Source organism: Podarcis cretensis (genome assembly GCF_951804945.1).
Source record: "Podarcis cretensis genome assembly, chromosome: 1".
Taxonomy (NCBI): Eukaryota; Metazoa; Chordata; class Lepidosauria; order Squamata; family Lacertidae; genus Podarcis; species Podarcis cretensis.
In genome coordinates, this window is record NC_137170.1 from 11,262,169 (window position 1) to 11,286,841 (window position 24,673).

Here is a 24,673-nt window from a genome sequence, read left to right on the forward strand (position 1 = left end):
CCAGAGATGCATTTTTAATAAAAGGACACATTCTACTCATGTGAAAACACCAGGCAGGCCCCACAAATAACCCAAAGATGCATTTTTAATAAAAGGACACATTCTATAGTCATACAGTCTTACCTTCAGTTAAAGATGCTTCAGGTTGAGCGTTTTTGGGATACGGACGCGCCGAAACCCGGAAGTACCGGAACGGGTTACTTCCAGGTTTTGGCACATGCGCAGAAGCACTTAATTGCACTTTGGACATGCGCAGAAGCACCGAATTGCAACCCGCGTGTGCGCAGATGCGGTGCTGCGGGTTGCGGACGTGCCTCCCGCATGGATCACGTTCGCAACCCGAGCGTCCACTGTACTCATGTAAAAACACGTTGATTCCTGAACCATCCATGGGCTGGATTTAGAAGGTGATTGGGCTGGATCAGGCCCCCGGGACTTAGTTTGCCTACCTATGCACTAGCCTGCTTGTTAACAGTAAACCATCATTTTTCTATGGGCATCACATGAGTTTACGTTGCCACCTGTCGCCCAAGGCAGGAAATGTCAACAGTGTGATGCAGAAGCAACAAAAAAAGGGGGGGGAGAGAACTAATGCTATTCTAGGTTGCATCAACAGAAGTACAGTGGTGCCCCGCAAGACGAATGCCTCGCAAGACGAAAAACCCGCTAGACGAAAGGGTTTTTCCGTTTTGGAGGTGCTTCGCAAAACGAATTTCCCTATGGGCTTGCTTCGCAAGACGAAATGTCTTGCGAGTTTTTCCCGACTTTTTTTCCCCTTCCCCCCCCCTTTTTCTAAGCCGCTAAGCCTCTTATCTGCTTATCCGCTAAGCTGATAAGCCGCTAAAAGCCGCTAAGCCGCTAATAGCGCTAATCCTCTAAGCCATCAATGGGCTTGCTTCGCAAGACGAAAAAACCGCTAGATGAAGAGAATCGCGGAACGGATTCTTTTCGTCTTGCGAGGCACCACTGTATAGTGTCCAGATCAAGGGAAGTAATAGTACTACTCCATTCTGCCTTGGTCAGACCACATATGGAATACTGTGTCCTGATCTGGGCACTACAATTTAAGCAGGATATTGACAAGTTGAAACGTGTGCAGAGGAACCTGTGATCAAGGGTCTGGAAAACCAAGCCTTATGAGGATCGGTTGAAGTAACTGGGTATGTTTAGCCTGGGAAAGAGGAGGCTGAGAGGAGATACGGTAGCCATCTTCAAGTATCTCAAGTGCTATCACATGGAAGAGGGAACAAACTTGTTTTCTCCTGCTCTGGAGGGTAGGACTCAAACCACCAATGGCTTCAAGTTGCAAGAAAGGAGATTCTGACTAAGCATCAGGAGAAACTTTCTGACAGTAAGAGCTGTTCAGCAGTGGAACCATCTCCCTCGTGAGGTGGTGGGCTCTCCATCCTTGGAGGTTTTTAAGCAGAGGTTGGATGGCCACGTGTCATGGATGGATGCTTTAGCTGAGATACCTGCATTGTAGGGGCTGGACTAGATAACTCTTGGGGTCCCTTCCAGTTCTATGATTCTGTGAAATGATCAGAGTTGAGTTCGAGGTAGAACCATGCTGATCGGAGGGCACCAGGTTGTCAAAGACTGGTTTAACACACAGTGGTGTAGCATGGGTTGTCAGCACCCGGGGCAAGGCAAGTAATTTGCACCCCCTAACCCGTGGATTTGCGCCCCCTAACCCATGGATTTGCGCACCCTAACCCTAACCCCCAGATGTTGCGCCCAGGCCCCCCTGCACCCCCCACGCTACGCCACGACAGGCTATTTACGCCCCTGTTTCTGCAGTCTGAGATTGTATCGGCTTTTTTAGCAGACACCTTAAACTGCTGGCTCAAAGTTCCCACTTGAAGATCCCAGGCAGCCCCACAAAGAAGTGGCAGGATTGATTAAGGCAACCAGAGAGGAACTTTTTACATTTACAAGCTTTGCAAGAGCTATAAACAAGCTCCATCCTCACAGTGACAATTCTTCTGTGCAAATTTCTGTTCCTCTGACCTTCGTCACCCCTTCGGCCTATTCTTCTTTTGCTATAGAAGTTGGTTCCATTAAGAAAGCAATTGACATTTCAGTAACTTCTGTCACGAGAAGGTTAAGATTCCCCCCGCCCCTTTCTCTCTCTCGTCTCTCCCCACCTACCTCTCCCCATTTCTATTTATCAGGGGCTAAAAGGCAGCTTGATGGAAGCCCACAATTTCCCAAGCTCGGCAGGCAAGAGTGGAAAGCCGCTGCCGAAACCGGGGCAAATGCCGCCTGATGATAATCTTCTCAATGAGCTTCAGCAGCAATCGCTTGGCTATCAAAAGAAATTGCAAGCTGCGCATTGCCGGTTGGAAGTGCCTCCAATCGCTTTGCCGTTAATGAATGGGAAAGTAATGGGGACTGACCCTGCTCCTTCGTCCATTACAAATCCATCACCAGAAAGCAAGGTAATAATCTCTGTTGTTGCACAACTTCATTGAAGGATGTTGTTAAGTGCTATTATTGAACACGGGCAGCTCTTCAGCCAATACAGCCGTTTATCTAGAGCTCCTGCAGCCCCGCACTTTCTCTCTCCGGGTTTCTAGCAGCAGAGGGAGGCAGAGGTACTGTGAACTGTAGCACAGCCCTCCAGGTGTTAACTAAACTACAATTCCCATCCAGTTGTGTAGTGGCAAATTCAGAAGTGCACGGTCCTTTCATGATGGTCACAGTCACACCCCTTCCCTTCTAAGATTAAACCACCGTCTTAAGATTTTACAGTTATCTTATAATTATTGCAACAACAACAGCAACAACAACAACAACCAGGGGTGCATTACAATGATCACTGCAGATCTCTGCGTGTGGCCTTTCAGCTAGATCTGCTATTTTCTGTGTACATCCATAGGCAGATGATTTGGAGCACGCCCAATATCTTATTTTGGAGGGGCTTAAGCCTCTCTCTTGCTCTCTTATGCATTTTTGAAACTGTGAAGGAGCCCACCCCCTGCAGCAAAGTCTTGGTAGGAAGTTATGAGTTCAAAACACGGCATCATTCGTGGAAAGAGCTTGTGGATACCCAATGAAGCTGAGCATTGGCCAGTTTAGGAGAGATGAACGAAGACAGAAACTTCACGCAGTTCATAGTCAAAACCATGAACCTTGCTCCCCAGGAGGCTGTGATTCCCACAAACTTGGGTCACTTTAGAAGAGGATTAGGCAAATTTGTGGAGGGGGATAAAGCTTTCAGCAGATACCAGTCATGAGGCAGCAATCCTTCCAAATACCAGTTGCTGGGAAGGAGTTCTGCTGTGCTCATGTTTTGATCCCCGGCGCTGTGGGTTAAACCACAGAGCCTAGGACTTGCCGATCAGAAGGTCGGTGTTTCAAATCCCCGCCACGGGGTGAGCTCCCGTTGCTCGGTCCCTGCTCCTGCCGACCTAGCAGTTCGAAAGCACGTCAAGTGCAAGTAGATAAATAGGTACCGCTCTGGTGGGAAGGTAAACGGTGTTTCTGTGCGCTGCTCTGGTTCGCCAGAAGCGGCTTAGTCATGCTGGCCACATGACCCGGAAGCTGTACGCCGGCTCCCTTGGCCAATAAAGCGAGATGAGTGCCGCAACCCCAGAGTTGGCCACGATTGGACCTAATGGTCAGGGGTCCCTTTACCTTTACTTCCTATGGACATCTGGTTGGTCACTGTAAGAACAGGGTGCTGGACTAGTTGGGCCATTGGCCTGATCCTGCAGGCTCTTCTTTTCTTCTTCTTCTTCTTCCTCCAGTGAATCTAATGTTTAGCACCCACTCCTCAAAAGTATCGCCTACACAGCAATGAATATATTAAGCTGCTTCTATCGTTAGTATAATTAATTAGCCTATTAAGGGTAAGAACCATACATTAGCAGCCATTACCTGACTGGCAAATATTAGTCTTCGGCTCCGCAGCTTTTTATTGTAACCACTTGCTTGAATGTGTCTCGATTTAGTTTCTTTGTTCCTTTCTTTGATTTTGCATCCCATTTAGATAGAATTTTCCCACTTGAGTCTTTTAGCAGTTGACTGCTCTTTATGCATTTTGCAGCCTCTCTTTAGAGTGAGTGTGATGCATCTGCTTAAATGGATAAAAATTACCATAATTGCATTATCAGGGAAGATGGAAGTTTGGTGTGGTTATGTTCAGTTTTGCATGTGAATGCAAACACTCCCTGGTCTTGCTTCATATTCCCTTCCTCTTTTCTTATCCTTTGGCATTCTTCATTATCAGGGATTCTTATTTATTGATAGTATTATTTACCTGCACCCTCATACCTGGTGTTGCTTAGGAGTTCTAAGAAACAAATAAAAATTCTGCAGTTTTTCAACCAGTGATTGAAGGCCAGTGATATCCTAAGAGGTGTCCAAATGTAGAGCAAATAAATAACTTTCCAAATATATAGTAAAAGGTAAAGGTATAGGACCCATGACAGTTAAGTCCAGTCGCGAACAACTCTGGGGTTGCGGTGCTCATCTCGCTTTACTGGCCGAGGGAGCCGATATTTGTCTGCAGACAGTTTTTCTGGGTCATGTGGCGAAACCAGAGCAGCGCACCGAAACGCCATTTACCTTCCCACCAGAGTGGTACCTATTTATCTACTTGTACTTTGATGTGCTTTCGAACTGCTAGGTTGGCAGGAGCAAGGACAAAGCAACGGGAGCTCACCCCGTCTCAGGGATACGAACTGCCGACCTTCTGATTGGCAAGCCCTAGACTCTCTGGTTTAGACCACAGCGCCACCAACGTCCTTATATATATAGTAGGTGCAATCAAACCTCAGTTGTCGAACGTAATCCGTTCCGGAAGCACGTTTGACTTCCAAAATGTTCTACAACCGAGGCTCAGCTTCTGATTGGTTGCAGGAGCTTCCTGCACTCAAGCGGAAGCCGTGTCGGACATTTGGCTTTTGAAAACCAGAGCATTTACTTCCGGGTTTTCAGCATTGGGAGCCGAAGCGTTCCAAAATGAAGGCATTTGGGACCTGAGGTTTGACTGTACAATGCCCTTAGAATGAAGGGAGGGCAATAAACGAATAAACAATAGTCAGAACCGAAAAGCAAGGCGGGACTGAGTCAGACCCAAAGAATGACCAAGGACAAAAGAGACTAGCAGAGTCCAGGAACACTTTGTCACTCAAGCAAGACTCAACTGAAACAGGAAGCACTTTATATATTTTTCCTGCCCAGGAGCATTCAGTGGGTGCAATCACTTTGGAGCCTGCAGTTATTTCTCTAAGAAGATGTTCACTGCAGTTCAGAATTCACCGGGTGGAAAAACTGCACACAGATCCACAAGATCCCAACACTGGCTTAGGGTCTCCACTTCTTCCTCAATCCTGATTTGGAAGCACCACAGCCTCCTGGGTTTTGCACAGAACCTTCAGCAAAAAATTGCTTCGCTGAATAACCAGAGCCAACACAATACATCTAAGACAAAGGATATGACTTCTTCCCAGATCATTTGGCTTCCCACTGTGTTTGAGCCCTAGCAGTGCTTCTGTTTGAGATTAACTTCTGGATGGATCACATAGAAATAAATGCTAAGTTGCAGAGTGAGCCAAATGAAAGCAGCGTGTTGATTACCTGTTTGTGTTTTCAGAGCTCTGAGATGGAAATGGTTTCTCTTCCCGAAGACCAGGCAACTGCAGATTATGCAGAGATGGTGCAAAAGGTCAAGAAAGCGAAAATCTCGGCTGCAGAGTTAGACATTGTGTTGATGAATGGTCAACTGAGGGAAATAGAGGTATGGAAAGAAGAAATTTGGGGCTCAACCACACTTCCACTTGTTTCGCTGCTTTCCCCTGGGAAAACCCACTGTTTACCACTGAATTGGAGCCAATCACATTTTTTCCAGGTTGATGTTTGTTCTAATTTAGCAGTAAAGAGTGGGTTTTCCCAGGGAAAAGCAGTAGCAGGGCAAAAGCTTGGGTTTGTCCCTAGAATGCATGGGACAAGCGTAAAACTGCTTGGATCCATGCTTTTTCTAGGCACAAGATAAGTAGGTGTGAACAAGCCCTTATTCATTCATGCTTTCATTAATCTGTGGCTACATATGAAGTGGCCGCTACCCTCTCACCCTTTTGCTCCATCACATGCACATAGTGACATGGAAGCTGCAATCCCGCACCACCAAGAAGGGCATGTGAATATTCCAGCCTTCTTATTTTTGTTTTAAATTTCTATACTATGTTCCATCCAATTTGGGCTTTGGGGCAATTCACAGAAGGGTATAAATAATGTAGTAAAAGGTAAAGGGTAAAGGGACCCCTGACCATTAGGTCCAGTCGTGACCGACTCTGGGGTTGCGGCACTCATTTCGCTTTATTGGCTGAGGGAGCCAGCATACAGCTTCCGGGTCATGTGGCCAGCACAACTAAGCCTCTTCTGGTGAACCAGAGCAGCGCACGGAAACGCCATTTACCTTCCCGCCGGAGCAGTACGTATTTATCTACTTGCACTTTGATGTGCTTTCGAACTGCTAGGTGGGCAGGAGCAGGGACCGAGCTATGGGAGCTCACCCCATTGTGGGGATTCGAACTGCCGACCTTCTGGTCGGCAAGTCCTAGGCTCTGTGGTTTAACCCACAGCGCCACCCGCGTCCCTATAAATAATGTAGTACAATAACGCAAGGTTTGTTCTTGGCTTACTGGACATGGTTTGTTGGAGCAGAACAAACCATGGTCCTCAGTTCCAAAGTGATGCTGAGCCTTAGATCATGGCCTGCTTCTTCTGTATGCTAGAGAGGAGGAGCAAAATGGTGTGAGATTAGCAAGTATGTCTTACTAAGATGTGCAAACAAGGCCGCTCCATTTTAAAACCTCTCTTCCTGGTCTTCTGACTAGAATTTGTGTGCTCTACTGGAAAGGCAAAACTTTGCCAGAAAACAGAGAGCCAAAACTTCTTCGTTGCGGGAAGGAGAATGCTTGACCACTGCAGAAGGAAGCGGCTCAGTTGTGCCAGATTCAGACAGCGTGGCGGCATCTAGTTCGGACAAGCTACTGCAGGATATAATGTCTGCTAAAAAGGCCAGGCAGGCGCAGCTTCATTTACTGAATAATTACCAAGCATGTCTCACTGAGGTCCAGTCTTCAATGAAACATTTTTCGGAGGAAAGAGAAAACCTAAAAATGTGAGTACATGGGGCAGATTTCTATATCACCTAGACCAACTTGCTGGATGCAGTAGTGGAACACAGTCTCTGCCGGCAGGAGTTGCTAGGCTCGATCTCTGCTGTTTCCACTTAAAGGATAAGGCAGATCACTGCCTCTTAAGACGGGTCAGGAGATCTTTCTGCCTTAGCATAGGACTGGGTAAAAAATTGAATGGCGGCGATCTTTTCAGTGGTGTTGCACTTGGGCACTTGGATTTTGTACCTTCTTATAAAAAACTAAATGTAAAACCTGACATCCTAAGTAATTGCAACTGGGGGAAGGTGTGTATTTCAACTGATTAATAAACGTTTAATTGACTTGTTTACTTGAGTCTTTGACTAAGGCTTCAGTCCTAGCCATGCAAGACTAAAATTCCATACAAATTGGGCCTTTGGTATCTAGTTAGTGGTAAGGTAAAGGTAAAGGGACCCCTAACCGTTAGGTCCAGCCGTGACCAACTCTGGGGTTGCGCGCTCATCTCGCTCTATAGGCCGAGGGAGCCTGCGTACAGCTTCCAGGTCATGTGGCCAGCAGGACTAAGCCGCTTCTGGCGAACCAGAGCAGCGCACGGAAATGCCGTTTACCTTCCCGCCAGAGCGGTACCTATTTATCTACTTGCACTTTGATGTGCTTTCGAACTGCTCACCCCGTTGTGGGGATTTGAACCGTTGACCTTCTGATCGGCAAGTCCTAGGCTCTGTGGTTTAACCCACAGCGCCACCCGCATCCCCTAGTTAGTGGTAGGGGTGGGAAAATCTATATTTTGGTTTCTCACCCCCCCCCCTTAAATCCACTTCTCCATAATTCTAAATCCGTTCACAATATTTATTTATTCTTTAAAAAGGTCCTCTTGAGCATTCACCAGCATTTTAGTGTGAATTTCTCTTCACGTAGCACATGTTTATATTCAAAATTTGCCGAATATGCGCATTTTTTCCAAAGCATATTTCCCCTAGTGTAATGTTTTTGTGTGTGTTACTTTTGCTAAATGGTGTTGTCAGAGCTGCCTCCAGGTCCCAGCTCACAGAGGACCAACGCTAGGCTGTAGTTATGTACAAAAGTCTTTATTGAGGTTCAGTTTCCATTTTAAAGCCGCAGCGCGCAGTTCTACGTCTCGACCTTAGACCGGCGAAGTCCCGTCTGAGTCTCCTCCCCTTCCACACCAGTTTAACACTCTCGCTTTGCTCCACCTCTTCCTAAGTTCCTTTCTCCTCTGGGCCCTCCTGCCCGCTAGGGTTTCATCCTTTCTGGACTCCTCTGACGCTGACCCTGATGATTCTTCCCCCTCCTTCCGGCGGGCTTTAGGACCTGGTTCCCTATCCGGGCTACCTTCTGTGCCGCTCGCCTGTACATTTGAACTTGGCGCGCGCGCCCAGCCTGCAACTTTCCTCTTGACCGTTCCCTCGCTCTCCGATGGAGGCGTGGCCAACCCTGACTCATCTTCTCTCGCTGGTGGTGCATATGTGGGCTCTGACACCTGGGACTCCTCCCTCCCACTACGCTCTGGTGGGGAAGCTGGTCCTGATTTCCAACTGCTGCTCTGGGAGTCCCCGCTGGCCCCTTGCTTCTGGGGTGTCCCCCTTGGGTCCCCCCTTGCCCTGCCCATCGACGCCCCCTTCTGTGAATCTTCCGATTCGCTGGAGAGGCTCATGGAATCTATCGGGCTGCTGTCATCTTCTCCTACGCTGCCCTCGGATTGCTCCCCCTCGCTCTCCATCTCCTCTCCTCCCTGCGCTCCCGCTGAGTCCCTGACAGGTGTATTTTTATATAGACCTTGCCACAGTATATGCCTTATTGTATACGTGCATTGCTTGGGTGGAGAACTACATTGTGAAATTGGAAGGATGGCTCACTTTTGATTCATGTATTGTTCTGGAGAGTGAAAATCAATTTAGGTCCACTTTTAAATGCAAACTGGACAGAATTTCTCGCTGATCTCTAGTTACTGCCTGTGAAATATAGCTCTGAGTAGCTTGTTTAGCTGGTGTGCTTTGAGCAAAACAGCCTTTCAAAATGTTAGATTTTTACTCCTTTTTTCTTTCTTCCGAAAGGGTACCCCTGTCAGAAGACACAGTTCTCCTGGAGAATATCCAGAAATGCTTGGATTCTATACAAAAAGGCAGGATCCTTTTGCAAAAGCTGAAGGCTGAACAAGGAAACCTATCTAGACACCTAACCAGGATGGACAAGGAGTTAATCCAAAACCAGGTGGCCCAGATAGACCAGTGGTGGAAACAGATGGAAGACATGCTTCAAAGGAAGCAGATCCGGGTTGCAGCACAGGCCAATGAGTTTAAGGTTTTCATGGGAAAAGCACAGGAGCTCCAAAAGTTGCTGCAGCAGCAGCACTGTTTGCGAACAGGCGTGGACACCCACAACCAAGCACACTTGGCATTGATGGCCACAGAATTACAAACGCTTAAAAATAGTGTTTCTATGTTTAAAAGTGGTGCTGAGATGCAGATGAAGAGGATGTGGACCGACACAGGGAAGAGAGCTCTGGAAAGCGCAATAAATGATTTGCATACTCGAGTGGAGGAACTAGAGCAGCTGACCCCTACGGAAGATGCCCAAAGAAGTGGCCGTTATCCTCAGGCGTATGACCTCACAAAGAAGATTGAAGAGGCTGTTTTGTGGACCAGAGTCTCGTTGCCCCACGTGGACAGGAAGGCAGCGCTTTTCCCAGACGATCTGATTTTGGAAATCGAAAGCTGCAAGGTTCTGATCGGGGCCGCCGAGGAGAAAAAGGCAGGTGTCGTGCGACTGGTGGACGAAGCACAGCGCATTGCTCCCCAGTTGGAATCGGGCGAAGCTTCTGCCCTCGCCCACCTTTCTGACCAGTTGCAAGTCTGCTACAAAGACCTTGTTCCGAAATTAATTGAGCGGTTGGAGCAGCTGGAATCTCAGCTCGGAAAGAGACAGCAGCTTTTTGCAGACACCGAAAAATTGCAAGCAAAACTTAAAGAAGCAGAGAGGATATCCAAGCCAGGTACCCGTGACACAAGCCTGAAGTCAGAAATGGACCATTGGCATGCCGTCGTAGAAAAGTCTGCAAAGGAGATCGAGGAAGCAAAAGGTATTGTAGATGCATCCCCTCTGGAGCTAAATGTATTTGAGCAGTTGTTTCTCAATGACTTCTTGAGAAGCCTCCAGAGCAGAACTGAAAGAACTCACAGGCTAAACCAGATTCATCGCCATGCAGTAGAAAACAAGGTAGATGCCTATGAAAATGTCACAAGGACGCTGATGTCATTGGAGCAGGATCTATGCAGCCTCCAGCGTGAGGAATTGGAACTGGACCAGGCAGGTGTGGACCAAGACATTAAGGGTAAATTGTTTGTGCTTAAAGAGAGAGCAGTAGCCATCCAGTCAAGTTTGTTGCACTTAGAAAAGTACAAGGAGATTTGGGAATGCCTGCATCTGAAATGGGATGTACCGGACCTTGAGAAATTGCAAGGTGAGTGTTGCAAGCTGAAACGTAAGCTTGAGCAGAGGCTTAACTGTTCTGCGGAGGGCGACAGGCGTAGAACGGCACTCTCAGAAGTCGAAGCTCTCATCTCCATTATACAGAAACACTGTGATGTTTTGAAAGATTGCTCCGACTCTATTGCCTCTGAAACCAGTCCGATGTCAGAAAAGACTTTAAGTTGGAAAGTGCAGCATGCCAGGCACTTAACTCAGGAGGCAATCAGGCTGCTAGGCAAAAGCGAGGCCTTTGGTCCTTCTCTCAAGGAGGCCAAGATGCAGCAAGTAAAGAGCTTGGGCGTGAAAATAGATGGGCTGGCACAAGTGATCCAATCTAAGATACTGGCTGTTCAAGAAAAATGCGGACACGAGCAAGGTTTCCAGAGCAAGCTGGGTCACAGTTTAGCAGCTTTAAAGCAAATTAAATCTGAGCTTCAGCAGCCCATTCTACTTGACTTGGAAACACAGACGATCCGATGTGAAAATATGTACTGTAAAGTGATTGAAGATGCTGCAGAAGTAGAATCTCGCGCTGCTGAAGATTTAATTAATAGAAAGAGGGGGCCTCAGGAAGGAGAGCCTTCCCTCCCTGATAGTTTGCAGAGGGAACTGGATGAACTGCAAAGCCTGAAAGTACAGCTGAAATCTGACATTGCCGCACGTAAAGTGAGTAATCCTAGATATCTTGTTTACCTGTTGGCCTTCCTGCAGAGATTCTTTCTGCTGAGGCAGATCTCTGGCCTACCTTCTTGGCTCCTCTGGCCTACTCCAGATTAGTGCTGGTCTTCTCTGAGCAGCAACAGCTTCTAGTAACAGACTGCCTGACAGGCCTTCAAATGGAGGTCTGTCCTCTGTAAAGTAGGAGATGTGACCACATGGGAGTCCCTAAGTGGAATATTCACCTGTCAAACATCTTTTACCTGTCACCATCTCTAACATTTGAGATGCCCGGTGAAGAGTTTGATGAATGGCAGGTTACAGTAGCAAGGGGATTCTTGACTGCTGGGGTTTGTATGCATGTTTTCCATGCTGTTATTATTTGTCTTGGTTTTTCACTTTAGTAAGCCACACTGAAGATTAATTGTCATTTTTCCTATTGTTTGCTGAGCCAGGGGCCAGACAGAAGCATACCACCGGAAAGGCAGGCCCGGCTAAGCAAAAGTTCGTGTCCAGCCTCTTATGAGGTGTTAGCCAACACAATTAAATCTACTACCATGAGGATTTCTAGGTTTGGGGGCCACCACTGAAAAGGCCTTCCTACTAGTTAGACCAGGGGTCTGCAACCCGCGGCTCCAGAGCCGCATGTGGCTCTTTTACACCTTTGCCGCGGCTCCGGGGCGGATACTAGCGAGAGGAGGAGGCACATTGTGCGCCCTGACACTCCCCACTGTGGCAGGTGCTGTACTGGCTGTGACGTCGCATGGGGGAGGTGCGTGCGTTAGTCATGCACCGTCCCGACGTCACCTTCCCGCCCACCCGCTACATTGTAAGGGGCATGTACGCTGGTCACTGCATTGAAAGGGGGCATGTACGCTGGTCACTGTTTTGAAGGGGAGTGAAGAACACACAGACAAAAAAGGTAACTTGTTAATTTAACATTTATTTCTATGAGGAGGAGTAATTCTGAGGGATCAAACAAAGAAATAATAAAAAAGTGACAAAAAAGTTATTTTTATAATGACGAGTTTTGCGGCTCCCAGTTTTTTTCCTTCAGAAACGGGTCCAAGTGGCTCTTTTTGTCTTAAAGGTTGCAGACCCCTGAGTTAGACGTTAACTCAGGGGTCGGCAACCTGTTGCCCATAGGCTACAAGCGGCCCACAGAGGTCATTTAAATGACCCATGAGCCACCCCCAAACCGAGCTATTTGCTTGGCAAGTCCCCGTGATCCAGCTCATGAAGCGATCTCCGTGGGAGTGAACTGGCTCAGGCAAAGTAAACCTTGCTGGCCCCTGCATTAACTTAATCTCTGAAATGGACTTAATCTGGAGCCCAGCTATATTGGCAGGTCTTATCACATCAGGGCAGAGTAGCATATGAAATAAAAGGTGTGTATTTTTCACCCATGCAATCTTGTGGCATTTTTTTTGTTGCCTTTAAAAAATACAATTTTGTTAACCTGTGCAGAGTGCCTTAAATGAAGCCTTTGGGACTGTGAAGTCTTACAGAGAAGCTGTCCGAAGGGCTTCCAACCTCCTCAGCCAGCGTGAGGCCCTTTTCTGCACTCCTCTGCTCACTCTGGATGAGCTAGAAGAGCCCAGCCTCCTCTCTCGCCAGAGACAAGAAGAACTTGAGTCTGCGATGTCGCAAGTAGAAGCGCTCACCTCCGCGATGGAAAGCATAGTCGAACCACAGGCCAAACTGCAACTGGAAAAAACCCTTGGCGATCTCGTTTCTAAGAGTTTGATAGCAAGAGAGCAGGAGCAAAATAGAAAATCTTATGTGCAGAGGTAGGTAGTCGGTTCTCATTGCTTTAGAAAGCTGGCTAGTGGAGAGTTGAAGCAAGGAGTGAGGGCACGGGAACCTTTTCACACTGAGGGCCACATGCAATTGGTAATAATAATAATAATAATAATAATAATAATAATAATAATAATAATTTATTTGTACCCCACCCATCTAGCTGGGTTTCCCCAGCCACTCTGGGTGGCTTCCAACAAAGAATGAAAATACATTAAAATGTCACACATTAAAAACTTCCCTGAACAGGGCTGCCTTCAGATGTCTTCTGAATGTCAGGTAGTTGTTTATCTCTTTGAAATCTGGTGGGAGGGCGTTCCACAGGACGGGTGCCACTACCAAGAAGGCCCTCTGTCTGGTTCCCTGTAACCTCACTTTTCGCAATGAGGGAACCGCCAGAAGGCCCTCGGAGCTGGACCTCAGTGTCCTGGCAGAATGATGGGGGTGGAGACACTCCTTCAGATATACTGGACCAAGGCCATTTAGGGCTTTAAAGGTCAGCACCAACACTTTGAATTGTGCTCAGAAACGTACTGGGAGCCAGTGTAGGTCTTTCAAGGCCTGTGTTATGTGGTCTTGGCGGCCACCCCCAGTCACCAGTCTAGCTGGTACATGGGGCCAGAGGTAAACATGGGCAGAGCAATAAATGTGAATTGCCCAGTAGGCTGGTTTCTGCATGCACCACCCCTCTCTCTAAATCTCCTCAATCTAGGCAAGCAAGAGGCATTCTTATCGGGGTTCAAGGAAACATTCATTGTGCAAACAAGGGCCAGTGGGGGGTGGTGTAGCCTGTGGTGAGTTACGAGGATCAGGTAGAGAAGTAGTAGAGGGTGCTTTGGGGCCCTGGACCCCACGTTCTTCACCCCTGCTGTAATATAATCCTGGGCAGGGGTAGTACTTCTGGTAGGAGACATGTTATGCTCCTTCCGGGATAGTGTGTCCACTTTTGGCACCCAATCTGCACTTAGCTCTCACCTGGGACTCCTAGAAGCTGTCAGCATGCAACAGCGGCCACACCCCGGGAATGGCTTCGACTGGCCGGCTAAACCAGGTGAAGGTAGCTGATGGGTCTCAAGTCCTTGGTGAGTTAGGAACTTTTCCCTGCATGCGAAGACAGGCTCTGTCAGATCGAATAGACAAGACCAATCGTGGGTTCAGTGGTCAAGAAGGCAGTTTCTGCACATGCTGTAGAGCAGGCATAGGCAAACTCGGCCCTCCAGATATTTTGGGACTACAACTCCCATCATCCCTGGCCAACAGGACCAGTGGTCAGGGATGATGGGAACTGTAGTCTCCAACCACCTGGAGGGCTGAGTTTGCCTATGCCTGCTGAGGGAAGTGAGGGGCAGGTGGGGCTCGCCTACCTGGGAAGGTAGCCAACCTTGAAGCAGGAAAACTCTGACTCTAAACCTCCAGTGCCTTGCGGGGTATCTTCGGTAGAAGAAAAAACTAAGGAGTAAACCCTACAGAAGGAATGCGGGTGGCGCTGTGGGTTAAACCACAGAGCCTAGGACTTGCCGATCAGAAGGTCGGCGTTTCGAATCCCCGCGACAGGGTGAGCTCCCGTTGCTCTGTCCCAGCTCCTGCCAACTTAGCAGTTTGAAAGCACGTCAAAGTGCAAGTAGATAAATAGGTACCACTCCGGCGGGAAGGTAACGGCGTTTCTGTGTGCTTCTCTGGTTCGCCAGAAGCGGCTTAGTCATGCTGGCCACATGACCTGGAAGCTGTACACCGGCTCCCTCAGCCAATAAAGCGAGATGAGCGCCGCAACCCCAGAGTCGGTCACGACTGGACCTAATGGTCAGGGGTCCCTTTACCTTTAAACCCTACAGAGCCGAGCTGCTGGTAAACGTCTTGCTCTGCTTTCCTTTGGACCGCATCAGCAAGGCTGAGAGGGGAGTTTGTTGTCTGGACAGTCCATACATGCTGTCCAGGCTTGCGCACTAGGGAGGTCACTTTGGCGATGCTAACACAGCGGTTTTACTTTACCCCTGGAGGCTCACTCCGTTGCCTCTTGAGGAAAAGACAGATGCCAAGAGTCCATCGTTGTAGCTCACAGTAAAGCGCCAAAGTTAACAAACGACTTGCCTGGGAATAGGCACATGGGTTCCACCATTGCTCCTGCTAGCATCTTTTCCTTGCATGTCCATTTCTGCATGCTGCTTCTGATCTCAAACAAAGAGATGGTGATATGCTAAGCCAAAGTTGGCTTAGCAAGACCCTATGCATAGCTGTCAACCGTCCCTTATTTGGTGGGAAACTCCCTTATCCCAGTGCCGTTTCCCGCTGCAGTCCTGGATTGATGATATCCCGTAAATTTCCCAGGTTTTAAAGGAAGCAGCTCCTCTCCCTCCCTTCCTGCCGGCCAGGGAGGAGGGAGGCTCCAACTGTGTTGCTTGGCTGCGTTGCTCACCCAATAAGGAGTCTAAGAACGACTGGGGGGGTGGAGCTTGCATGCCTTGTGCCGATCAAATCGGCCGCGTTGCCTGGGGACTCGCCTTTGCTCAGCGCTTCCCAGCGGAGAGGTGACGGTGGTATTCCTTGCTGCATCCCCTTTGCCGGGTTGCTGCGCTGTGGGAACCACCGCTTGAGGCTTCGTTTGACTGCTGGCTGGGCTTTCTGCCTTTGGCTCGGAGGGGCTCAGAAGTGGAACATACCTGTGCTCGGAATCGGATGGATACGTCATCCACAGCCCACTCACCCTTGCCGGGGAAAAGGTCTGTCTAGAGCGGGGGCACATGGTGGGGGAAAAGGAAAGGAGCTGGTTGAGTACAATGGCGGGCGGCGATCTTGGGGGGGTGCTTTTGGATTTGTTTTGGAGGCTCTTTCAGTTGACTGTTATGGGGGGGAAAGGAAAGGAGCTGGTTGTCTAAAATCCCTTATTTTGGCTGCTGATCCCTTATTTTGAAGGCTGCTGGTCCCTTATTTTCAAATCTGTAAGTTGACAGCTATGGACCCTACGAGCTCATGGGCTCCTAGAAATGAGTTTGTTTCCACTTTGCTCCTCCCTGGTCCTTTTAGCTGCCATGGCAAGCTGCACTAAGCCAGGGTTTGGCTTAGCTTCCTAACTGGGGTATGTTGTCATGCTCTGTCCTCAACTAATCACAAGCTGTATGTAGCCAAGAACGAGCCAGCTGTTGGTTAAGAGGAATTGTTGAAAATCACGTATCCTGTCTTGCATCAGCAGAAGTCTTGCATCAGCAAAGCCACCACTGGATAATAATATATTTTTTTAAAAAAAACTCTTCTGTTTATTCATTTAGTTTGTGCCACCTTTGGGCTGATCTCTCCACGACTGGAGAAAAAAAATATAGGTCTGTTTTGATTGCTTTGTTTAATGTTGTTGCGTTCACAGATGCTTGGAAAAATACAACCGCTTCAAAAAATCCAAAGAGGTGATACATGTTAATCTCAACGACGCGGAAAGGGTGCTTCAGAAATCTTTGTACCATATTCCTGTGTCTTATAAAGAAGCTTTAGAGCAGTCGGAACAAAGCAAGGTGAGAATAATCTTCACCACAGTGGCGTGTTTTTATGACCGTAAATTTTTGCAGTCCTCAAAGCACTTCACACATACACCCACCCACAGTGTAAAGAATCTTTAACAATAATCCTATGAAGCTGCTCACTGTTATGGCTAAACATAGATGATGCAGCAGCAGCAGCAGCAAGTCTATGTTTTAACAGAAAGCAAGTGGCTGCGAGAGCCTTTAGTCTATTCTGTGCCCCCACACAATAGCTGCGGAATGTACAACTTTAGACAGCCATTTGCTGCTTAAATTGGCCCCCTTGGGAGGCGGTTATGGGATGGGTATTAGTCATAACCAGGGGTTGTGGCTTGGGCCGGTTCACAGTCCCATAGACGCCACGGTGGGCCAGAGTGCATGTGCACATATGCGCAAACGCTATTTCCGGCACGGAGGAGGCGTGTGCACGGCTTCCCATTGACTGCAGGAGCTTCCTGCAGCTGATGGGAAGCCGGCCAGCATTGTGGTAGGCAGTCCCCGCTCTGCTCCACGCTGGTTTAGCACGGTGCACGGGAGCCATCAGAGCGGGCGGCTGGGGTCCATGGGCTGGTAAAACGACCCCCATGGGCCGCTTGTGGCCCATGGGCCTTAGGTTGCCGACCCCTGGTCATAACCATGGTTTGTTTAGCGAGAGTCCAGTCTGTCTGTCTGACTGAACTGAACCCTACAAAGTAACCCAGCTTTGCTTCTTGGGAACAAAGCAAAATGTAGTTGTTGTTGACCTATGAACTAGGGTTTGCTTTAACTACAGTTCTGCTCTCTGTCCAAACCCAGCAGCTTTGCTTAACCATGGTTTGTTTGGTCACCCACCTATGATGCTCACCAAGTTATTAGAGGCACAAGGCATGGGCAGCTGGAAAACAAACCACGTTTGGAGAAATCAGCCATGTCTTATTTGCTCAACTGTGAGACTACTCATGGCTTGATGGACAAACCATGGTAAAAACAAACCATGGTTTAATGTTATATATGGGCACAGGAATTTTATATTTTAGTTTATTGTGCTTGCTGTGTGTGTTTTTACTGTCTTTTAGCTTTATGTGATTAGATTTTTTAAAAATTAGCTGCCCTGAGAGACCTACCATGGGATTTCAAATAGGAAAGATGTTAAAATAAACAAAAAGAAAATATTTCACCAAAACCAATTGTTTACGCTATTTTTTTCTTTTAAAGATGATGTCCTCCAGACTGGTTTCAATCGAAGAGGATCTAAGGATGTTGCGTCAGGACTCGGGACAACTGGTTTCGATGTGCAGCGAAAACGATTGTGTGCTGATCGACACCGTTGTGACGACTTTGTGGCTAAAGTGGCTTTGCTTGCTTGACACTGCCAAAGAATGGGAGGGAAAGTGTGAAGAACAGAAGCAGGAATGGAAATCCGTCAGTGAAGAAGTGAGTAATTGGGGGGGGGGGGAGCATCTCAGCCAGGTGATTATTCCAGGTTTGATGCTCCACAGGCTATTTAAATTCAGGTTTATCTCAAATATGGGGCTGTAGCTGAGTTGTAGAGCATGTGCAGGAGGGAAGTTTGCAGAAGTACAAAAATATTAATAAGGGGGGGGGGACTGTTGGCTATTTGCAGTTTAGTTGCGCTGCAGAAAGCTTGCTGGGGAGACCACGCATTACAAGGAACTCAAAAATAACTTTAACAAGGTTTTAATAACAAAAACAAAACCTCCTTTTACATTAAATATATCAACAAGCATGACCCATCCACCAGGGTACTGAGAGAGCTAGGTGCTGCTCTTTATATACTATACCCAATTGCTGACACAGCTTAATTAACACAATTTAGCAGCACCTGCTATACTGTTTCACAGTTGTAAAACTGGGTCTCGTTATTTGCTCTGGCCCTTAAAGACATACACATCTTGTGGAACAATATGAACCTTCACATTTAAAGAGACCATTCAACAGGGACTTCCCTTAAAAAAACAGTCGATTGAGGACTGAGCATGCTCAGTGGCACAAAGCTGATTGGTTTTCGGGAGGGAAATGGAGGACTGATGAGGAGGGGGAATGGAACGGAGCAGCCGAAACAGAAGCCTTCCATGCTGCAACATTTTGTTGGCAGTCCCTCTTGTATAATGTAAATGTGTTTACTGTACGCAGGGAAATTCTGTTAAGAGCAATAAATAATCATGTCTGTTTTACATTACGTATAAAATAAGTGTTATTAACTGGAGTCATTTATGCATGCTTGCTCAGAAATAAATCCCACTGTGTTACTTGCAAGTAAGTGTGCAAAGGATCGTAATCTTGTTTTCCTTCTCCCTCCCCTGGTGGCTATCTTCTTCTTTCTTCAGATGGAACGAGAAAGCATCATTCTAGACAATCTTCAGGAAGAACTGCCCGAAAACCCAAAAGAAACGGAGAGAGCCAGCAAAGAGGAGCTGGAAGAATTCCTGGAATGTACGAACATTTATGGAGAAAGTGTGAATGCTGAGAAACGGTTGTTGCGCTTAATACTTCAGCGCATCAGGAGCATTCTCAGGGTCCCTGAATGTCCGTCTGCGGAGGGAGGAGGCCTTCCTGTTATGAATGAAATCCACACCATGCAGAATCGAACAAAAGAGTAAGTCTAAGTAAAGGTCGAGACGTACACATTTATGCTTAGCTTGGAAGAAGTGGACGGAGAAACGTTCTTCTTCATTTCTCATGAGGCTTAAGACTCTGAATCCTCCACTGAAGCCAAATGTGGGAAGATCAGGACACATCAAAGGAAACACCTTCCCACAGTAAAGCATAACTGTAATTGTAAGCCATTGTGGTGTAGTGGTTAAGAGCAGTGGACTCGTAATCTGGGGAACTGGGTTCGATTCCCTGCTCCTCCACATGCAGCTGCTGGGTGACCTTGGGCTAGTCACACTTCTCTGAAGTCTCTCAGCCTCATTCACCTCACAGAGTGTTTGTTGTGGGGGAGGAAGGGGAAAAGGAGATTCTTAGCCGTTTTGCGACTCCTTAAAAGGTAAAGGTAAAGGGTCCTTAGAGTAGTGATAAAGCGGGATATCAAATCCAAACTCTTTTCTTCTTCTTCTTCTAAAGCAGGGAAAACCCGTGGCCCTCCAGGTGTTTTGGGACTCCAGCTCCCATCAGCCTCAGCCAGTATTGGTAAAGGATTATGGGAGTTGTAGTCCGGCAACATCTACAGAGCCACAGGTTCCTTGGGCCTAGTTTAAAAGTGATAAATCTAACCAATTAATTACCGTATTTTTCGCTCCATAAGACGCACCTGATCATAAGACGCACCTAGTTTTTAGAGGGGGAATTCAAGAAAAAAAATATTCTTTAAAGGGAGCGCTGAGCAGAGCCTGTATGCATCCCAGGCTCTGCTCAGCGCTCCCTTTCACGAGCTGCGTGGAGCGTGTGTGAGGCGCTTGCAGGCTTTTCCCTGAGGAGGGAGAAGGGCGGCCTGTCACTGACGGGTTGCCCTTCTCCCTCCTCGGGAAAAGCCCCCAAGAGCGCACACATGCTCTTTAAAGCGAGCGTGGCTTTTGCGGGAGGTGGGGGAAGGGACAGAGCGTGGCTAAGCCAGAAGCTAGAACAGCGAGAGGGAGCACAGCGATCCCTCTCGCTGTTCTGGCTTCTGGGATAGCTGCACAGCCTGCATTTGCTCCATAAGATGCACATACATTTCCCCTTACTTTTTAGGAGGGAAAAAGCGAGTCTTATAGAGCGAAAAATACGGTACTCATTGCGTATTTATGTGCAGTAGCAGGTGGGTTGGCGCAGCATTACTCTCCTGGCTTCCCAAAACTGTGTCACTAAGAGGAAGGGTAAGGCCACAGGGGGCTTGGCATGGTGTGGACACGGTGGCAGGAGCATCAGATTGGCTCCTGCCGCCACAACCGCACCATGCTGAGCTCCCCCACTGGTTTGCCTCTCCCTGCCTCCCAATAAATGACAGCACTGCATGACATGGGGAAGCTGGGAGATCAAAAGGGCCCCACTCACACTGCCCCACCGCCCACTACTGATTGTGTGTGACGATCCTTAAGCCCACAACCCCAAATTTACTTACTTGGGAGTAAGCCTCATTGAACTCAGTCGGACTTACTTCTAAGGAGACATCGTTTGGTAATAGTTTTAAAGATAGAGAAGCTTGGCCGTTTCCAGTGAGTGGAAATGAAAGCTGTGCTTGAGTTTAGGGCCTTTAGAAACCAGGTAATGGGCTCATATTAGGAGCCTGCTAGAACTCAGATTCTAGCTTCCCTGGACGCCAACCCTTAATATCACGACTTGCAATTTTCTCAGGCTCTTCCAAAAGGTTCAAAAGCAAAAGAATGCTGTGCAGTCTGAAATTGAAGAGCGGGACAAGGTGAACGAGGAGATGGGCGCTTTGAAGGCTTCATTACGTGACACTGAATCTTTGCTCCACGAAACAGACTTAAAACCACTTAATGAGAAGACAGCGAAACTTGAGGTTGGTAAAACATCCACTTTCATGCTTTGTGGTTGCAACACAACTACAGGGTGGGGTCTTCATAGGTGGGGTGATGATAATTATTCCAGACTCCCTCCCTGAGCCTTCAGTGTTAATTTTGAAATCAGTGAATGATCCATTAATATTTCTATTCCGATATATCAGAGATACAATTTTATTCCCGGGGATAGAACTGATAATAAAGCATATGACATTGTATCAAGTAATAGCTATACCACACTTTCTGGAGGGTTTTCCCATCCCATTCCTTATAGCAAAAAAATCTTTTTTTTTAAAGTGGGTTTGTTGTATAGGTGTGCTGTTTTAATTGTGAATTTGCCTGCAAAGTCTGGAAGCCCCCAAGTCACTCTTAACAATCTACACCAGTGGTTCTCAATTAGCTAATTACTGAGGACCCCCTATTTTTCCAAAGCCAAGCCACAGACCCCCTCATGGAACAAAATGTGGAACAAAATATGGGGTAGCCCCTAATAAGCAAAGGATTTTAGGTATACTGAAAAACAGACTAGGGCTGAGTGATATCTGGTTTGCAACATCATGATATATCAGCAGCTAAACATTGTGATATTCTGATATACCGCGACGTCTGAAATTGGAGATCAGGTGTGGGGATGAGGGAAGGAGCAGTCACAGAGATCTGATCGGTGGGGAGAGGAAGAGAAGTCACCTCCATAGCATGATTTGAAGGGGAGGGGATGGGGGGGGTGCATCAAGCTGCCATCAGTGGGGCAGCCAGCACCCATTGTGGCTGCTGCTGCTTTCCTGTTAACTGAGAAAAGCTGCTCCACCTAGTGCCATGGTGCCTTGAAGTGAGGGCAATCAGCTGCCCAGTTCTCAGTCCATTGTGCAATATAGTCAAACCTCGGGATAAATGTGCTTCAAGTTAAGTATTTTCTGGTTGCGTTCCGCAGTGACCCGGAAGTAACGGAGCGTTTTACTTCCAGGTTTTGCCACGTGCGCATCCGCAAACAGTCAAAATGACATCACGCGCATGCGCAGAAGCGGCAAAATGCGACCCACAGATGCGCGGATGCAGGTTGCGTTCACTTCATGATCCAAACAGGGCTCCGGAACGGATCCCGTTCGCATCCCGAGGTACCACTGTACCAGCAGTGCCTCAAAATCGGCTGCCCTGCACTTCCGGGTTAGCGCGATCCGAGTAATGGCGGATTCCCTCTGAGCTCCGGAGGGAATCGGCTCCATTGCAGACGGGTTTCACCGCGACAGCGACGCGGGGACCCTTAGAAACCGCAGGCGCGGAAGCCTGCGGACCTGGTGACTCGGCGGGCACCTAAAGCACCCCCCCCGACCCACGAAGAGCCTTTTTAAAGGCTGCGGAGAGGGTACGGGGAGTGGCGTGGTGCTGTGAGTAGACCGCTACTGCAGTGGAGCGAAGCCGCGAGCCATGGCCGGAGACCGCTGACTTTCTTCCCTGAAATTCGGACTTTAATTAATCCGTAAGTAGATTGGAATTTGGACTCTAAAAATTTTATCCTTGAATTCGGCACGATCGGGGGATGTGCTAAAGGGAAGTCCGCACCCCCCCTGCCTACAGAAAATTTAAAGCAAAGATCGGAGAACTAAGGTGGAGAGTTCTTTCTTCGGTGTTTTGTAAAAGATAATATTTGCACGAATTTGACAGAAGAAGATGTGTGCTGGAGAGTAAGAGTGGATTTTTAGAAGTTTTTGTTTGAACCTCCCCAGACCCGGGGGTGTCCTTTATGTGAGCTGGAGAAAAAGGAACGAGGAGTTTGACAGCTGTCAAAGGAGCTGTCAAACGGGCAGCGAAAGTTAAAAACTTTATTATTTAATATTTTTTGGACCTAATTTGTTACATTTGAACTAAAGTGGTTGGAAATAAAGTAGGGAAATAACAAAGTAAAGGACTATTGGAAAAGACTATTAAGTAACTAGAATCCCCCTAGGGGAAACATTGAAACATGGCAATGGCTGCAGATGGAAAATTACAGGCAGAGTTAGAAAGAATGTTTTTTCTTGTGGGAAAACTGGAGGAGCAGACTACGGTCATGAGTAAACAACTCATAACCTTGAACTCTAAAATAAATGACTCTGCTGAAGGTACAATGGACTTGACTGGGGAAAAATCTGCAGCTGAATCAGAAGAGATAGCTTTGGAACAGGGGGAGAGTGAGCAAGGGCTAGTACAGATGGAGACTACCAACCACAAGCCTACATTGTTAGAATACAAAGAAGAAGACCCTTGGACTACAAATCTGCGAAAGATGCGAAAGAGGAGGGAGGAAGCCCCTGGAACATCTGGAATTTAAAAGAATTTAAAAGAAATAAGAAATATGACTGGGGCTTCCTATTTGAGTATGGATTGGTTGATCTTCTGCAGCAGCTGGTGTCAAGTACTTTGGATGGAAGAAATTCTGATGAGACCGAGCTGGAACTTCCCCGAAACCTGAGGACCAATGAGGAGGGCTACCAACAAGATCGGCAAAGAGAGACTGACAAGGACTTAAAGGCCTCAAATGTGAGGAACCCAGGCTAAAAACTGTTGTTATGGATGTGGGGACATTTGGAAGGGACAGAAACCGGGGCTGGGGGGGGGGAGGAGAACTTGTTTTTAAATCTTTATGACTTTTGTGTTTGATTATTATGACCTATTTTTAAGATTAAAGGGAAATTTGTGGAAGGAACTCGAGTCGAACTTAGAAAAGGCTTTAACATTTATAAGAAAATTGGATAAGTAAAATCTGGCCAAGTAAATGGTTTTTTAATATATATATATATATATATATATATATATATATATACACAATAATAATATGCAAAGGATGAGAGATATGAATTTGCTGAGTTAATTTAACTGAACTAGGATGTATGAAGGGGGGGTGGGGGGAGGTCAAGAACTGGGGTTAGGAAAGTAAGGTTATGAAATTTTATATGTGTTGTCTTTGTCTATGTGTGTATGTTTGTCTTGATAAAATGTGAAAATTTAATAAAAATATTTAAAAAAAAAACTAAAAAAAAACAAAATCGGCTGCCCTGCTTTCCTTGTTGCAAGGAGCAATATATTGCTATGTATTGCTAGGTCAAAATTGTTATTGCAGTGTGATTTCAAAACCGATTTTGGCCAGTATGTTGAAAAAACGAACAGTGCTAAAACAGACCGTAAAATTTGTGATATTACCATGCAAAAATGACAAAAAATTAGTGGGGGGGAGGCAAAGGATGGGGCTGCTGACCCCCTGGGTGGATTCTGTGGACCTGCAGGGGTCCCCAGACCTCTAATTGGGAACCACTGATCTATACCAAACATTCAAAGCAGTATCAAACCACTTTAAGCAGCTGTGGCTTGCCCACAAAGAATCCTGGGAACTGTAGTCTTTTAAGGCTTCTGAGGGTTGTTAAGAGAGCGCTGTTCCCATAACACAACTACAGTTACCAGGGTGGTTTAGCAACCCATCCCTTTTTCCCGGAGAACTCTGGGAACTGTAGATCTGTGATGGGAACAGGGATCTCCTAACTACTCTCAGCAAACGACAAACTACAGCCCCCATAATTCTTTGAGGGAAGCCATGACTCTTTAAAGTAATTTGATACTGCTTTAAATGTATAGCCGGGAGTGTGGCCAAAGATAATAGATAGAAGCTGCCTCTTAT

At 47.2% G+C, this 24,673-nt stretch overlaps 1 protein-coding gene across 6 annotated transcripts in view; it reads left to right on the top strand.

Annotated features, from left to right (window-relative positions):
* The window catches only part of SYNE2 (spectrin repeat containing nuclear envelope protein 2), a 269,050-nt gene that overhangs the window by 106,339 nt on the left and 138,038 nt on the right, over positions 1–24,673 (top strand). For all 6 annotated transcript variants that reach the window (XM_079978462.1, XM_079978464.1, XM_079978461.1 and 3 more), the window contains exons 43-51: positions 2,172–2,438; positions 5,600–5,743; positions 6,843–7,129; positions 9,203–11,282; positions 12,741–13,063; positions 16,429–16,573; positions 17,774–17,992; positions 18,907–19,175; positions 20,855–21,023. In XM_079978462.1, the coding sequence (XP_079834588.1) occupies positions 2,172–2,438; positions 5,600–5,743; positions 6,843–7,129; positions 9,203–11,282; positions 12,741–13,063; positions 16,429–16,573; positions 17,774–17,992; positions 18,907–19,175; positions 20,855–21,023 (3,903 nt within the window). The remainder of the gene's footprint in view (positions 1–2,171; positions 2,439–5,599; positions 5,744–6,842; positions 7,130–9,202; positions 11,283–12,740; positions 13,064–16,428; positions 16,574–17,773; positions 17,993–18,906; positions 19,176–20,854; positions 21,024–24,673) is intronic.